General features: G+C 38.8%; 1 protein-coding gene across 1 annotated transcript in view; it reads left to right on the top strand.

Moving 5' to 3' along the window:
* Positions 1 to 246: 246 nt before the first annotated feature.
* PPP1R1C (protein phosphatase 1 regulatory inhibitor subunit 1C) overlaps positions 247 to 18,772 on the top strand; it is a gene marked incomplete at both ends in the record, with an annotated part of 48,464 nt that continues 29,938 nt past the window's right edge. Inside the window, 2 exons of the mRNA XM_080346802.1 lie at positions 247 to 492; positions 2,764 to 2,824. Of these exons, the coding sequence (XP_080202928.1) occupies positions 247 to 492; positions 2,764 to 2,824 (307 nt within the window). The remainder of the gene's footprint in view (positions 493 to 2,763; positions 2,825 to 18,772) is intronic.

The following is an 18,772-nucleotide window of genomic DNA, read 5'->3' as shown; positions in this document are numbered from 1 at the left end:
GCAGCCAGTTAGTAATATACAGTGGAGAGATCCTCTTTTTCAAATCCCAGGGCTCCAGGCCATGCAGTGCTAGTATTGCATTTTCAATTAGCTTCTGAGTGAATGCTTGGCATATGTAGAAGTGAACTGGTACACAATTAGCTTATTGTTCCTTTCAGCTTTGTGCTGAGAGGATCTGAAGGACTGCAGAAAAGAGGGGAGAGGGACAAAAAAAGAAAATAGCCAAGCCAGTGGGCATCTCCGTGGATGTGGAATAAGGGAGTTGCTCGGCTCACGCAGATTCCCGTGCTAAGTCGGGACTTGCAGCTGCTACTGGGAGCACTCAGCCTGGCTGGGGGGAGAGCACCCAGGAGAGGAGCAAATCGAGTCTCAAGCTCCAGGCTCTTCACTCTGACTCACCTCAGCATCACGATGGAGCCCAACAGCCCTAAAAAAATACAGTTTGCTGTGCCACTGTTTCAGAGTCAAATAGATCCCGAGGCAGCTGAGCAGGTAAGGAAAACAAATTTCTTTTCGCCTTTTGAGGGAATGAGGTAGGCATGGGGGGCAAGATGTAGGGTGAGAACAGTTAATACTGGAGGCCTAAATGCTTTTCTAACTTATATTAGTATAACTATAGATTATATGCTCTGGAGGTTATAATGATGTCTGGATACACCCAAAGAGGGAGGATGATGTGTCCTCTAGCCAGAGTAAGGCTTCTTTACCTTGGGTAGGTTTATTCAGTATGTATCTGTCATGACTTTTCTATAACTAGACTTGTACCCTAATACATACACTTTACATGAATATACTTTCTCAACAAATCAGCTGAACTATTTTATTTGTATATAAAGCAAAATATGAAGCTGATAATAGGTACCTAATGGAAACAGTGTGCAGAAGATAGCTTATTTGCCCATCATTTTAGCATGAGAAAATATGAGTTATGTTTTGTACAATAGTTATCCCTCCAGTTACCTGCTGTATTTCTCATGATTTTTATATAGGTTTATGTCATTGTTACAGTACTTTACATGTCTGAAAAATATACATGTAGAATATGCCTGACTTATGTCAGTGTTGGAATTATGTGTGTGCTATTTTGGGTTTTGACTCACTCTCAAAACACATACATGTAATATATATATAGTAATACAAATGTCTAAGGAGGAAAATATGTCTATTACTGTCTATAGATATGCATAGATACACATAAAGAAGGACACAGGGAATCTTATGAGAAAAGATGGTTAAATCATAATTAGGTGACCCAGTATATTTCTGTCAGTGCCAAGTCCTTCTCGACATTTGCTTCTATTTGGGTAAGTCTAGTTTTAGATGATACCAGGGGAATATTATAACCTTGACAGTTCCGTGCCATTAGCTACCAAACTATTTGCACCTTTAGGACAGGTATCTAGTTTCCTGAATATTCTGATGTCGTGTCTCTTAAAAGCAGCCGCCTTTGCCAGAAAATGATGAGTTGTGCGTGACCACTGAATGAAGAAATACTAGAAGGGTGCAGGAGAGAATTGCTGTGGGTCTTCATTTTGTCCATAGGCGCTTCTGAGCTGCAAGATGTCTGTATCTTATGGAACAGCCCTACAATGAATTCAAGCAGGATGTATTCTGATATTTTTCTGAAATCTGTGAGAACTATAGGATTAGGATTTCCTGAAATTCCCACGGCTTTTGAAGTGCGGTGGCCCAAACTTTGCCCAGGATTTATGGGCAGTCTTTTTTTCATGTTGTGAGTCTAATTCCAAGTGCTATACAGTTTCACTGTGGGTGTGTGATGAAATCAAAGTAATAAATTCTGCTGTCAGCTATGGTTACACTAATCTGGAATAAACCCATTAACTCTGATTATGTAATTTTCCATTTACACCTCTCAAAGCAAAATTTGAATCCGGCTAAATACAGATGTTGTGTCAGCAACTAAGAAAGAACAAATGCACTGACATTGAGGTTATGTATCAGAATGGTTTCTAGCTTAAATACTCTGTTTCCTCTCTTAAATTCAATAGAATATCAATAGCCTGAAGGCTTCAGTGAAACAACACAAAGCTTTCAATGCAAATGTGGTAGTCCAATATCACATAGTTCAACTACTGTAAATGGAACAAAACTACTTAACCAAATAAGCTCTGAATAAGAAGAATTGCATAGAATTCAGGATTATATATTGATAGGTAAATATCTTGTATAGTGCTCTTAGAAAACGTTATTTTGAAAGTCCTAAGTATTGTTTTTCTTTAGCTAAAGAACAGTAGTAACAGCTCTGGCAACAGTTTAGAAATATCATAAATTCATTGGGAGGCATGCATGCCATATCAGCTCTCAAGTACACTTACAAAATACTAGTATTAATGATTACTTGTGAGAGCTATGACAATACTAGGTATTTGCACATATAAGCTCACAAACTACTGCAATAATTTTCCTGAAGAAAAGCTAAATGCCAATATTGTGAGATATGACTGATACATGTCAGCAATACACATCCAAAAACTTATTCAAGGTGACTGCAAATCCTAAAGGTATTTTGGAAAGCTCTTCTCCCTGCCTTTGCTTTCTATGTACAAGCAGTAGCATGACCCTGATAACTGTCATCCAGGACGGCAATCAGTAACACAGTGATGTGCTGCTGTTCTTTAAGTATTTTATCTTTTAACATTGCCTGGTGTATACTCAGGAGTGCACCAGATGGGCTTTTGATTTCTTTGGATGCAGGACAGCTGATGCACCCTAATGACTCTCCTTGGTTTATGCATGTTACAGATCAGGAAAAGAAGGCCTACACCAGCATCGCTCGTCATCATGAATGAACATGTGCCCCCAGGTAAGTGCCAAAATACCTTCTAAACCATTGAACTTGTATACACAGGACTTTCTGCAAATTGGTTTTATTAACTACATGATTTAAAAATTCCAGCATTAATTTCATTGTACTACACATTGAATTATCTGGATCATGGATCTTAGAACGGTTGGGAGTAAACCTCATGAATATGTGTAGCTCTTGGCCTCCAGATAATGTCAATAATTTCAGGATTTTATCCTCCATGTAAATGTTTTGTTGTATGTACAAGGAGAATTAATATGACCATGATCCAGCACTCCTGTCCACAAAACTTTTCTTTCCCTAGCTGGATACTTTGGAGATCCATGAAGTCCTAGTCTTAGTTTTCTGACCTCCAAAGATACCAGGCTGGCTCCAGGGCTAATTAAAAAAAAAAAAGTTGCTTCTGTAAAACAGGTTGTTTTCTAGTTTTCTAATGAAACATGTGATGTTTGTTTTCACTACTCCTTTTCAATTGTTCATGCATTATCTTCATGCAAGACTCCTCCCAGCAGATTTTCTGTGGCCTGAGACATTGCAACATACTTTGTGACCTAAATGTAACTTCAGAAAGACTCTTATTTAAGCTGTTTAGGGAGTATTATAAGTAAAAAAGCTCAGCAAAAAAGATTGAGGATTTCAAGAAAAATTCCTCAAGACATAATCCCTTTGAAAGACACTACCTAATTTATATCAAACTTTTCTTTTTTATAGTACTCTGCAATATTTTTTCCTTCCCTATCTCTTCATCACCTGAATCTTTTTTTAAAAGCAGTTCAGGTTTTATCTCACTGATGTGTCTCAGGTCACTGCTGTATGCACTGGCACCTCAGTAAACCATACCCATCCCAGCTCTATTAGGATCTTCACTTACTGCACTGTGTTGATGATTTACAATTGTGATTGAGATCACCAGTAGCTGAAGTTCCTGAGAAATGCACAGAAAGAAGCATTTAGAGAGCCCTGTTCTAGGGGTTGAGGTCATTGCAGCACAGCACACAGATTAGGGATGTTCTAGTGTGAGATACGGCTGGGGTTATATTCTTTTGGCACTGAGAGTGACCCATGCATTTGCTGCAGGTGTAACATCAATCCCAGTTTGGGGAGTAGCTTTCTGGCCTGAATTTTGGGCAGTTCAGCTCTCAGTAGTGGTACACAAAAGATCTGTCTTACTTAGACTGACTTTCCTTACTTTAGTGGGATCTACAGTGTCTGTGTTGCTAGGACTTAATTTAAAGCAAATTCACCTTGACTGTTAATCTCTTTTGCAATTCACTTTGTACACTTTGTACTGTCATATTTCCTTTTATAAACAGATACTTGGTAGAGTACCAAATCAAAACCAAACAGAGAATAAGAACTCTTTTTAATTTACAGGAAATTTTACTGTAAACAAAATGATGCATGTCTGTTATCTCCTTTCCTGCAATGTTCATAATGAATCTTTAAATAAATCATTTTTATTATGAGTCAAGATTGCTGCAAATATCAGTCATCTTCCATATAAGCCCAAGAGCTAGTACATTCACCTTCTTCACTTATTTACATATATTCATTTAGATATTAGCCCCCCTTACTAGATACTGGGAACTAATATCAATGAAGGTATTCTTTGTTTAAATTATAATAGTCTTGTTTTTTAATTTTGCATGAAGTCAGATAAAAAAACTTTAAAAGCACCTTTGTTTTCCTGCACCTCACCATGTGATTTATCCGTGAGCATGTGTGTGCGTATTTCCATATGGCATTCTTGATATGAGCAAGTGTTTTGAATGGGGTGTGTATATGTGGTTGTGTAAGCCCACTGAATACAAGGACTGCAATGCCCAACTGGAAAGGCAGACAATAGCTTTACAACAGAAGTATAAATAGTAAAAATATTTCTTATGGGTGTGCAAGGTGCTGCACAGCTTCTGAAATTACTGTATACCTTCAATTTTCAGAGGAGTCAGCTAGTTCTAGGGACTCATGATACCTTGCTGATTAAACCCCAAAGGCTGGTCTGTTATTGGCTTTTGAATAGAATTCAATGGCATGCAGAGTAAGAATTTGTCTCCAAAAATGTTAAATTCCTCACTACATGTTTGTAGTCAATAATATAATAATAGTAAGTTGACACTCCAGCAAATTGCTTTAGAAGTGTGATTCCCTAGGTCAACAGGGAAACTGAACAGCAGAGAATTTAAGTGATACTGTCAAAGCCACCTATTAAATTAGATCTGGGCTAAACAAGAATCTCATCTCTTGAATTTTACCCACCGGAGTACTCCAATTCCCTCATTAGGAGAAAACAGCTAGTGAAGGATATGCTTCCAAGGGTTTGAAATACATGTCCTAATGCAATTCTAAATGTTTAGATGCCACTGCAAACTTTAGTCAAATTATTTAAACTTCTTTTGCAAAACAGAAACAGGCATTTTCTGAGAATCAGACTTTTCTATAGCCTCTGTTGCAGCTGCTTTTGATTGAAGCAGGAAAAAAGCAGCATTCTTGTGGTATTCTGGTGTTCTGGATGCAGACTCATCTGGAAACCAGAAGGCAGTAAAATGTGTTTGGACATTTCAGAACTTTATAATAAATTCAGTTTGAGTGGTGTCATACAAAGATCTAAAATAATTGTTTTCTTCTAAGTCTTTGCATCTGTCCCTGATGTCTACTACAGCTTTGACAGAAGTCTGTCTTCACTGATTTAGGTCAGGTCCATTGTGCTACGAAGTGAAGATGGAATATCTACCAAGGCTAAGTAATTTTAAACTGATGACCGCTACTCAAAAACTATAAGAAGAGTCTGCTTGGCTTCCCTTCTTCCAAGGAGACAGTAAGAGCTAGAACACACTAAATGATTTAAAGACAAGTGGTAGACGTGACTGCAGGAGCTAATATCCAGCCTTTAGTATCAGTGACTGGTGCATTTTCTCCTGTTGCCTCTGATTGGTATCATATATAATTGCAATCAAAGTCAAGAGAGATTTGAATTGCAGCTACAACAATTGCAGTGGGTAATAATATGGGCTTGTGAAGCAACATAACAATGAAGAAACCCTTAACTCTTTCTGTAAGTGCTCTGTAAAGTGCTCTGTGGTGAGTTGTGTCACATCTGAGCAGAGAAGCTAGTGCTAGAAAATTGAGACTTGAATGATGAAGTTAGTTAACTATCATACTTTGGTTGCTTTCATTAGCGTAATTCATGAAAATGCTCCATCAATGGAGTTATATTTTGTGAGCAGTTTTACTTTTATTTGAAATTATAAGACTGTTTTACTTTTCAATAAGCTAAGGTAGTCTATTCCCTAACACTATGAAAGCAAAACCAAATATTAATGGACAGAACTGCAAAAAAGTGCAGCATCTCATCCTGTGCAAGATGCTTGTGTTGGTTACTGGAGTAACCCACTCATGTCCTGCTATAGCCACAGTTGCTCCATGTCTGTCCTTTATAATGGAAACATCAGCACATGCTTAATTTTAAAGACACGTTTAACTATTTTGCTGCACAAGGGCTCAATCCAAAAACTGCTAAAGCTCTCCTGGTTCTTCTTTCTCTTGCAATATCACTGCAGCCAACATAAACTGAATATCACCATACTCTGAAAACAACCTTTCTTGTACTGCTATAATATACTCACAGCCTCCTGTCTCCTTACCAGGCATAGCAGGATATATATGAAAATCAAGTCTTATAATCTGAAATAAAAGTCTGACTATGCTTTAAACTAGCAGAATATCACACTGCAATGGCTCAAGAAAAAGCTGGTGGCAATGTAGAGAAGTGATGGCTGAGGGAGGAAACCATGTCAGACTACAGCTCAGGTTCAACACCATAAGGGTTCACTTTGATCAGAAAACAGTGCCAGTGTTCCTGTGCAGCCTGGCTTTGTCACAGAGCCAACACAACATCAAACAGTCTGGCTGGCAAAGACGGTTCAATTTGTGTCAAAGTGTTTGGTCTCCTTGAAGCATTAGAATATGGGTAAACATTATGATAAACTTCTAAATTTCTGAACTTTCTATGCATTTTCTGTTTCCAGCTCTCCTTTCTGCTCAGTTGCCTACTTTGGCTTCCTTGTTTGTAATGTGAATGTTACTTGGTGCTTGGAAATAAGAAGAACATAGCAATGTGTTTTGATAACTCTTATCCAGAGGTGCCTTTTTGTTTTGCAAATCTCATTTCAAGGCAGAAAGCATATATTATCACTGCAAAAGCAATATAAAATGTGTATTCCAAGTACAACTCAGTAAATCTGAGTTTTCTGAAGGCTGGAAATCATAACTTGAAGATGACTAAGCTGTACCTGTCTCCAGACAAGGAACTTGCTTGTAGCTTGTCTTTGGACATTAGCAGTTTTTCTGTCTTGTTCCAGCTGCTTTTCAGTTGTCCAGAGAGGGATTCATGCCTTTCAGTTTACTGCCCCTTCCCCGGAGGCCTGGTGAGATGCCTCAGGAGCAGAGTCAATATTCAGTGCAGTAGCAAACAACACAGCCAGAGGGGTGGAGGGAGGAAAAACTGTCCATACACCTTTGACAATCCCACAACAACCCAAATGAGATGAGGTTTTTCATGCTAAATTGGTTCTAGACACTCTCATATTTTCCCTGCACAATACATCTCCTAAACACTTATAGATGTGCTTTTCTGATGATGCAAACTATACCAGCACCGCATCTTTGAGAGGATAAATGGAAGATGCAATACCCAGCATTAATGTTTGTAACTAATATTTGTTAGATTATGCTTCTAGGTGAGTGAATGTGATTTTTTTTTCCATATAATGTTCTTTTTGTTTGTTTTCCCAAGACAAAATAAACTGGGACCAAAAAGAGCTGCTAGATAGGAGACAGCTGTTTCTGGTCATTGTCAAACAATCCTGCTATACTTTCTCAGGCAAAAATCTCACTGAAACTTGAGGCAGCTGAGAATTCTGGGTCCCACAGTTCGTGAAAACTGATATGTTTTTCAAAAGCATGAGATTCTGGTAGGACATACTGCTTACTTTGGTTCAAGAAATAGAAAGTGAGTAAGCCAAATAGCAGCTGGTTTCAATTGCAAATTTAGGCTTTTAATGTGGTAATAAAGCATTCAGGAAAGCAGTACATTAATAAAAGCTGTCATTAACTGTATTTTTTTTGTTGTTAAAGTAGTTGGCCTTTCCACATGTAAATGTGGCCACCATTTAAGTGCACTGTATGTTTTTATTTCAGTCTAGGAGTTCATGGAGTTATGGCAATAAGCAATGAAAAAGATTTGTATTCCCTCCTGCCACTGGATTGGTACAACTCAGTGTAGATTACCAACAGCACCAGGATGCTCAGAGATCAAGCACCATTGGTTAGGGCAGTGAGGACCTTCTTGTACTTTAGGCCTGTGCTGGAAAGCACAATCTGACACAGTGAAACTATGTAATACTATATAATACATAAACTAAACATTGCATAAGACCTGACAGGTGATAGGGATTCTAGAACAGAGATGAAAATCTCTATGCTTGAAAACATTCTGTGTTTGCAGATTGATGTGTGACTGGAAACATTTAGTGGCAAACTACATTCCTTTTTCTTACCTATATACACTATGCTTGGATGTTCTTTCGTTCAAGTGACTTTGAATTTACTCTGCAGTTCAGGCTTACAGAAGCCCCTGGGACAAGCCACAGTGTAAGTTCCTCACACATATGCAGTGTGAGTAGAGTCTCCATGATTTGACCCTTGACAATTAAAACTTCAGGGATTTAAAAAAATCCAACCAAACAAACAGGGGAAAAAAAAAAAAAAACACCAAAAAACCAGCTCTGCTTGAGCTGTTTTTAATGGAGTTCAGAAGTGACAGGAGTCCAGAAGCTTCCAAAGAGAAGCAATGGATTTTTTTTTTTTTTTTTTTAATAAAAGAAGCTTTCATTAGCCTCTTTCATGAAAAGGTTTCATGGAAGGGTGAGGATTTTATATGTCATTGTCACCACCTGTCCTGCTCCTTTGTTGTGGTTTAACCCCAGCTGGCAGCTAAGCCCCACTCAGCCACGCATCACCAGATGGGATGGGGGAGAGAATAAGAAGAGTAAAAGTGAGAAAACTCATGGCTTGACATAAAGACAATTTAATAGGTAAAGCAAAAGCCGCACATGCAAGCAAAGCAAAACAAGGGCTTCATTCACCACTTCCCATGGGCATGCAGATGTTCAGCCATCCCCAGGAAAGCAGGGCTCCATCACATGCAGTGGTTACTTGGGAAGACAACTACCATGACTCCAAATTTCCCCACCTTCCTTCTTCTTCCCCCAAAATATACTGATCATGACATCATATGATATGGAACATCCCTTTGGTCAGTTTGGGTCAGCTGCGCCAGCAGTGCCCCTTCCCAGCTTCTTGTGCACCTGACACGGCATGAGAAGCCAAAAAGTCCTTGATTACCCAGCAACAACTAAAACATCAGTGTGTTATCAACATTATTCTTATTGTAAATCCAAACCACAGCACCATAGCAGCTATGAGGAAGAAAATTAACTCTACTGCAGCTGAAACTGGGACATCCCTGCAGTACGGCAAAGACAGCAAGCTGGAAGACTAGGCTTTATTTGGTTGGGATGCACTGTGCCCTAGCCCAAAGGTTATCACTAAAACAGCCAGATGCATTTTTGCTTTCTTTGCAGTCATTAACATATTAGTTCACAAACAGAAACATTCCCTGGGAACATTTTAGTCATTGTATAAAACACATAGTCTGAAACGGTAAGAAACGCTATTTCATATAGTACCCAGGTTGAGTCTGGACTCTCTTTAGTCAGTAAGTAATGCTTTAACAAGGATAAGTATCTGAAAACTACTCAGGAAAAGTAAAAAGGTATTGTGCATCTTCTGGTCATAATTAACTTCCCCCATTTTTCATATTCACTTTTATCCATGCTTCCTTTATTTCCAGTGCTTAGTGATGATTGATAGGTACATTTCACACGGCACATAGCCCATATGAGCTTGCTAACTTCTATTGACTATGGTCTAGTTGGTTGAAGTGACTAAATTTAGTCAAAACAAGGCAACCAGTCCCTCTTGTTCCCCAAAACCTGGCCTCCCTCTGCAAGAAGCGGGAGCATGGGGTGCACACACTGGCCCAGAAAGCTCTGGTCTGTGGAAAGGTCTGACTCAGCCCTGCAAACTGGAAATAGAGGTTGGATATTCACAACCAGGTCTCAAATTTCTGGTGGAAGTCAGAGAAGTGGTGCAGGTGAGAGGCCATCAAGCAAAAAAAAAGTTTACTTGCTCCCAATTTGAGTGGAATTGCATTTACCCATTTTTCTTGTTCCAGTCTTAAATCCCCAACAGGTGAATTGACATACTTCTTTATTTATCAGTGCAGCTAAGCCCCTAATGTGTACTGTGACATTATTTGTTTCACCTGCTCCCTGCCTCCTGTTGGTTTAGTGTTGGAAGGGTCAACGTCCGTGGAACTATCTAAAAGTGAAGGAGATATTTTTAGAGTTGAACCTTGTACTTTTCATCTGTTTTCCTCATTACTTATACAAAAGCACCATAGAAACAGCCTTTTTCCACCACAGGAGATTATTTGCAAATCATTTTTAATATATATGGCTTCACATTACAGATCTCCATCTGCTTGTTTATTCAACATCAGGACTGATAAGCTTTCAGACTGTTTACCTCTGCTATCAGTTTGTGTGTATTAACATGACAAAGAGGTGTGCCTTGGGCAGAGAATAGCAGCATGCACAGCCACCTCACCTGGTGAGGAAGTCAGCTGGACAGCTTCTAACTTTATTGCATTCATAAGGCTTAATATTTTGCTAAAGGAATTCTAACAGGTTTGCACTGTGCCAAATACTTATACACCTCATGCCGTCTGTTTTGGTGAGAATTCTGAATAGATGGTGAGTTTTTCTATTTAAAAAAATTGCCTGTGTGTAATTAACTACATCTTATAATCAAAGCATTAAGCTATATTTTATACAGCTACATGAATATACATTTGGGGGGGAAGGAGGGCTAGTTGTCTTCAAAAAAATTTAGTTTGGATCAAAATAGGTCCAGTTTAGCCTGGAGCAAGTGTTCTGTTTGTATTTTGAGTGGGGTTTTTTAAACAGTAAAAAATTTTAGAGACCATTTGAAATGAAGACAAAGTGTTTTGAATAAGAATGTCAAATTACTTTGTTTTGAGATTGTGCTTAAATTATGCTGGCAATAATGATATTTTTTTTCTCATCAGGTAATAAACTGAAACCCATTAATAAATATTTCAGCCTTGCTGAGGGGAAAAAAAAAAAACAAACAACACAGTGTTTGTCTGACCTGTACTATTTAGTACTTAATGCAGCACTCATTTACCATGGTGACGTGTGCAGAATAAATAGACAGTGCAGACAGATGAGAGAGAATCCAGCTTTTAGCACTAACCTCATTATGTTCAGAATATCGGGAAGGGGTTGCACTTAAAGCATCAATTAAGATAGCCCCATTTATTGAGCTTTCAGAGACAAAATTTAACTCTTCATGTGGAGTAAATGAAGTTAAATCTTCACTTCAAAATACACCAGAAGTGGGAATTTAATTAATCTGGACTGAAAGCCAGCAAGACTCTAAACAAAACAAAGCTATTGATCATAAAAGTTTTTGCCAGCTACACAAGGCTGGACTGTGGGAATTCAGAGAGTGTGCATGGAGGTGCAGAGCTCCATGCTGCTTTCCTCTGAGTCTGAGCTGTCTGTGTCACCAGCTGGTGGAAACAAGATCAGCTGGAGCAGCCAAGTCTCTTTTTACAGTAGTCAAAGCATTTCTAGGGTAGAATTAAACTATATGTCTATTGGAAGGAGCTCTTTTTTCCCCTTCTTCCCTTCACAACCTGATTCACGTGCCTGTATTTAAAATCATCAGTTCTAATATTTTTTTCAGATGGCTTTATGGGGGGATCAAGAGAATATCATAGTAGCAGAATGAAGCACAGTTACATGTTCTCTCTTTGTTCATGTCTTCCCTGGAACACCTGAGCTGCATGTGTACCAGAGACAATTAATGTCTTGGTGTTATTCACCTTGTGCAACCAAACCACACATATATTTTATGGTTGTACTCAATGATCCTGCAGGTCTCTTCCAACTGAAATGATTCTATCATTCTATGATTAGAGAGTTCACAGTGCTGAGTAGACGAATGTGCATTTTAAAGGCAGTGTTTTTCATCCAGGGACCATGTCCTTCGTTCTGATGAGACAAGCAGGGAAGAGTCACACCAGGCAGAATGTGAGCTTGATGAAGGCAGATGGAAAGCTCAATAAAGCAGTGAGCTCTACTGCATCCTGCAGGACCAGTATCCTGGTACCTAGTCATCCCATAGCCTAAACATTTCTGCTCTGAGCCCCCACTATAGAGAAAGAAGAAAGCTTGTGGTTATAGTATTTGCTTCAGCTCTTCCTGACGTTCCCTGACATAGCTGCTCTCAGACAGTGACAGAGTGCATAGAAGTTCTGGATGAGGCTTTCCCACTTTGTTTTACCACCACCAAACAGTAGCATCTCTGGATCAGCCACTACATTGCTGCAGCATTTCTCCACCTTCTCTCTGTTATATTTGGATCTGCAGGACAGCTACAGAATCAGGGAGCAATTCAACCTACAAGCCCAGCTGGTCCGAATGCAACATATTTGTATTACAAAGTGTACTTTTATAACCTTTTCTCTTTGAGGTGGAAATGTTCTGATGAACTAAAAAGCAAGTGGAGGAGTAGGTAAGAGAAACAAATTTTCCGTTTCAGAAGATGTTTCGATCCCAATTAACACTAGGGTTTTATTGTCTGTTTTTGAAATACGGGAAGTAGACTGCAGGGCTGTAATTGTTTAGAAATGTGCTTCCAAGTCTCCTAAAATGCTGATGCTAGTGTGTACCTTAGGCTTTAGTGTATGCAACTTATCCTGTAGGAGAGTGTGGAACAGCTCATTCCATGGGAATAACAGTAAGGTGTTTCTGATTGTGACAGTACAGATGGAGATGGATAAAACAAAATCCAGGGTCTCCTTTGTCTCTGGTATGTAGTGAGGTTAGTAGAAATTCTGAAAAATGCCTTTGGAAAATACAGATGACATAATCTGAGATAATTATGATTGCCCTGTCTTTCCCATCCCACCTAGTCATGCTGATTGCAAAAAAGAGATTATGGAACCTCATTTTACTGGCTCTTTGAAAGCTTAGAAAACCAAAGAATGAATTTACAAAACTGTTTTTTTGGGGTTGTTTTGTTTTGTTTTGTTTTTGTGAAGAGAGTCGTAAATCCCAAGAAGTACTATGACTAGTAGCTCGCTTGGTTCATGCATAGGATGATACATGTATGTGAGGAGCTTTACGCATGTTTATTCTAACCATAAGCAAGCTGCAAGCAGTTGGCCAGACTGGTTTTACAACACATTCTTTCTGAAATCCTTGAGGTATTATTCCAAAAGGAAGGAAACTGCAAAGGCAGCAATACTAATCACTGGCTAAGGAAGAGTTTTATTGTTTTGTGTTTGTTTTCTTCTCCCCTGGTAAATGTCACTTTCCAGAATGTACAATACACAACTGTTCAGCTACAATGTTTTTGAATGGCTTTATGAGGTATAGCATGCTAAAAATTGTTTGACTTTTTTTAGTTTTGGCTGCTGCTGCTGGCTTTTCTTTTAAAGCTTAGAATACTCCTACAGTTCATAACTGAAAAAAGGAACTGGTCACAGTGATAGCTATTGCAGCTGTAACTCTGATATAAAGATTGCGATCAGTGGGTCGATTTGGAGCCATTTTCCATCAAAATTGATTCCCACACATGAAGCTATTAGGAAATGATTTAAATCTATATCAGTGGATCAGCTAGTATTATATTTCTGGTAACAATGGACTTTTTGTCATCATCTTTGCCTCAGTTGTATTTAGGTCTTCAATCTCCTCAGTATGTAATTTGAACATAGACTGAACATAAAGCAAGCAAGCAGCTGGAAAGTAACACATTATTAATACTAATCAGCATTGCTGATGAATTCACAACACTGGGTAACCATCTTCTTAAGGTACTTAGCTTCCTCCTGTATCTGAAAATACTTAATGAACATGTTAAGTCTTTTTGGACACTAATACGTTGTTATGACTGAGTCAACAGACAAAGTAATTGCAAGCTATTTGGGAAGTTTTGGGGTAAGTGCTTTGGTAACACTTGGTAAAACAGTAGCCATTATTTGTAAATATTTAGTAGTCTGGCAGTATGTTTTGCTCTGTCACATTCATTTCAGAGGCACTTCTGTTCTTTGAACCCGTTTCTCTGAGTGTTTGCTGGCAGTCACTGGACAGCTCTGGCCCTCCTCTAACCTCTCAAAAGCTGTCTTTATTTCCATTGCCCTCCTGTTTTGTGTGAGCCTTTTCTTTCACTGTAAGGTTTCAGGCCAGATGAGGCTACGCTGTGAATGTAGAAACTTACTCCATGCAGCAAAGATGTAATCTTTATTGATGTCTGTTTTTGTGTCAATAGACCCTGTGTCAATGTAACCTTACAATAAGAGTCCTCCTGCTGCACAGTTGGACAAACTTTGAGATACTACAATTTCCTTTAGATCTATTTTCCACTCCTTGTCCATTGCTTCATTCCATATGTCTGTGAAAGCATATTTTTCCAAGGCCTTCTTGTGGCTCGGCTTGGCACTCCAGCACCTCCTGGGGCTCCTCCAGCACCTCCTGCTGGCTGTAAGCTTTCCCTTCTGGCTCACACCAGAAAATCAGTGTCACCCTGGTTTACGTTTATTTGCTTCAGGAATAGATGAAATTTTCTTACATATATTCCAATCTAAAAGAGGTATTTGAATCATCCTAAATAGATGTGCACAAAAGAGATTCATATCTAAATCATCATGTATTGTTTAAGTCTTACTTCACACATTTTGAGACTTGAATTTACCATCAACCTTCCCAATAGGCCAAGGATTTTAAATTTCACACCACCAATCACAGCAGTTTTCTTCAGTTAATCTCACTTATTTTTACTTAGTTCAATGAATTAACCTGGATTTTCAAAGATGCAGTGATATTAATGCAAATGTCATTACTTAATTTAGATAATGAATCAGAGTTCTTACTAAGAAGCCAGTGTACATACAGCTGAAGTTCTTTCCCAACTGCACTAACTCTTGAACTAGTTCATTAAATGAGAAAGTAGTTTGCCTTTTTCCTCTCTAAACCAAGCTCATGCTCTATATATACCATAAAATCTGCACTTTTAAGTCAGTGGCAAAGCTACCTATTGCTTATGCTCTAATAAAGTCAGCAGTAATATAGTTTTCTGTCTCGCATTTCTCTCCCGGTTTGTTTTGCTGGTTCAGACTGTACATTTGCCACAGTATTTGTGCTGAGCAGCCCTCCACGTGTATTGAACTCCTGTGTTGGATTCATTTTGCCTGAAGCACTGACAGGGCTCCTATTTGCAGAATGTCAGAGTGTAACAGGCAGGGCAGGTTTGTGACTAAGCTTAACTTTGTTGTGCTGGAAATGGAACGCAGTACTTTCTGTTAACTAAATGGTATTCTTTCAGAACAAATTAATTTAAGGGAGATCTGAAGCGATGCAGAGGCAGACCCTGACCTGGAGCTTCTGCCCACAGTGACACCCCGTGGTCTTGCCAGAGGTTTCTCCAGGCTTTGATGCCATGATCCCACACTGGCCATCTGCATGTTATATGAAAAGTTTATCTTGGAGTCATTCCTGGTAATTTAGTAAGAGATTTATATTGTGTCCAGAAAATGTCTCATCTGAGAGATCAAAAGAAAAAAGATACTTTTAGTTACCTTCTTCTGGTTCCTCCTATTTAGTCAGTTGTTCTTTGAAATCCATCTCCGTTTCTTTCAGCAAAGAGGCATTTGTGCTGCTTAGAAACCAACTAGAAGGAAGCAACTTCAAGCCTAGAATTTTTTATATCGTGATTCAAGTCAAACTTTACATTAGTTATCCAAACAGAATGTTTATTTCAAGTGTATTTCTCCCTGGGTTGATTACTTTCCCTGGCAAGACCTGCCAACTCTGTAATTGTCCCCATATGATGGATGAGGGACTTCATGTCAGGAAGGTCTGCTCCACACTCCATGCTTGCCTGGCTTTCTCATGGAGCAGGGCTACAGAATGGGGACTCCGGTGCTGTGAGGAAAATAAACCTCTGCATGGAAGGATTTTTTCATGACAGGTTTTTCCATGAAGCCTGTTTTGTGTTCTGTCATTCAAAGCCAGGACAGTATCAGAAAGAGCCGTATAGAGCTGGCAGGAGCTGGAAGATCACAGAGTCAGGCAGAGGTGTAACTCCAAGCAGGCAGACCAAACAACTCAGTCCTTATTAATAAAAAGAGAGAAAACAAAGACCTAAATTAGAATTCTGTTCCAATGTATATTTTGAGAAGCTGTATTTGATTTATGGGGCTTGATTAGATTTATATATATATATTTATATTTAACAGCTATCTTAGGGAGGGAGAATGAAAAATTGAAAACAAAATGCTTGAGAGAGGGATGATTTTTCGTGTTTGTTGAAATAATTCATGACAGCTTTGTGGTAAGGCTGCAGATCTGATTCATCACTGTCACATTATTGTTTAATGCCAGTGAAACTAGACTGATTTCCATGAGTCTGGCATGAAACTGGAATAACATGTTGGTAAATCACTCACTATAATTCCCTTCTGAGATCTGTGTGATGTAAACAAATAATTTAGATTCACATTTAAGGTTTGTAATGTCTCCACTTTCTTCCAAACCAGATTATGACCTCAAAATGTATGTTTTAAATAGTTTTAGATCTGTGTAATTCATGAAAGGTGGTTTTATTTTATATTCTTATGGCTGTGCTGTTGAAAGTGGGTCCTTGGATACAGTCTGTATGATGTTCAGAGATAGAGATGTTGTTTGGATTGGATGTTGTTGCGTGTGTTGGGAGGAAAAAGACTGATACTTCTTTTCATTTAGAGGTTGACTTTGAGCACCACTAGGAAGGATTTGGTCTAACAAAGGAGATTTCTGCCCCTACTCTAAGTACTAGTAATAGCTACTTGAATATTGAAGGTGGGAAATACAGAGCTACATAAATATAAACAGACTAGTTTACCTGGAAAGAAAATTTTACTTGTCCAAACAGCTGATTCATCTGGCCTGTGGCATTTTAGTGAACTACAGGGGGCTGGTTACAGTCAGGAGCTAGTTGGGAAGAGCTACTGCACTATCACCTCTGAACCAACATGATGAGATGTCTCTTGACAGCAGTGCTGGACCTTTTGCACGTTGCACACCATAACTGCAAATGCCTGACAGAATAAGCACGCAAATGCTTGTGTATATAGCAAATTCCTCTCTCCCCTACATTTTTGTTAATATTTCCTATACAAATCTTCTTATTAGTGTTCCCTAAAGGGCCAGGCAGTAATTTAGATGCTGATTAGTGTGTGAGATGCAGCAGAACCGCAATATACTCACTCTCTTGTCAGCATTTGACTGAGGAGGGGAGCAGACCCTGCAGCTACGTTCACCGCAGCAGCTGCAATACTGGAGTTTAATGAGGTGCTTTTGCAATGTGAAGATTTTAGAAACATATACTCATGCCAGAAGGGCTTACCAGGATATTTTTTTTTGTAACTGAATGTAATTACATCTATACCCATGGTCAAGTTTTCATTGATAGGTACAGGCAAATAAAAACCAGCAAGCAAAAGTCAAACAATTAATTACGTAAGCATTTTCTATATTTGTCTTTTTGGACTTTTTTCCAGTTCTCGCCTCAGTGGCTTAGCAAAAAACCATGAGATGCTAGCTAATCTGTCAATCTGCAGTTAGAACTCTGGCAAAAGCAGAACATAAAATATATTTTTGATCTTACTTTGTCTTCTGGAGGAAAGGGAAAATAGTTTTGAGAGCAGAAAAGCAAAACAACATTATGCCAGACAATTGCTGTATCAGATTTCAATGAGCTTGTTTTACGAACACAAATGGTGGTGGACAAACACCAAAGAGGCAAGCTGATATCCTTTACTTTATTGATGAAAAAATTGAAATGTGAAATTACTGAAACAAAATTTTCAGAAAATTTCAGGTTTATGTACCACTAAGTGACAAGAGAATGAAGAATTATTTGGAAAATTACCTGTTTCTTAGTTCCTAAAATTGTGTAGGTCATATATTTAAATGTAGGGTTTTGAAATGGGTGATTTGCCTTGTTGCACAGCTAGCACACAGCAGAGCAGGGAGCAGAGCTTTGCCACCCACAGCCCAAGCACACGAGCATCCCCTGATCCTCCCGCAGGAGGAGAGACCACCCTCCTCTTCACCACAAGAGATAGCTAAGTGGAGCCAGAGCCAGGAAAATGATGTTGATTTTCCAACTGTATATCAGCATTGATTATATTGATTAGAAGTCAGAAATTGGTTCATTTCTTTCACATTTTTGAGAGAGAAAGCTTTGCTCATGGAGACATTTCATCAAAATTAACAAAATGAAGTGAAAGAGGTTGAACTATTTCATAGCAGGAGCATGATCTGTTTTTTGTCTCTAGCTTGGGGTGTCCAGCATGAAAGTTTGCATGTGAAAGGCTGGGTCCATGCTTCTCTTCATCTGCTTTGCTCTATCCTGTGGCACTGTTTATACAGGGGTGGGGGCAGGACTATAAGAAGGGTCCACATTAATGGTGACATTGTGTCCTTAAAGTCTGTCTTCAGGCTCATTTCTTTCAGATTCAAACCTTTCTTGTTTAAATCATTCTTTAACTAAAACCTGATATAGGCATGTGGCTCATGGGTTATTTCCACTATCTGAGCAATTAGAGTGTATTGTGCTTATTATTTTTTAAGGGAAAATTTAGACACTTTGACAAGAACGAAGCAAATCCAAAGCCCTATCCAGCCCCCTGTGATTTTTATCTGAAACTTCTCATCTTTGTTTTCTCAAGGAAAATTCCAGACTCCCTAC

The sequence above is a fragment of the Nesoenas mayeri genome (assembly GCF_963082525.1).
Source record: "Nesoenas mayeri genome assembly, chromosome: 6".
Lineage (NCBI taxonomy): Eukaryota > Metazoa > Chordata > Aves > Columbiformes > Columbidae > Nesoenas > Nesoenas mayeri.
Note: the sequence above shows the minus strand (reverse complement) of the source record. Positions and strands in the feature narration are given on the sequence as shown.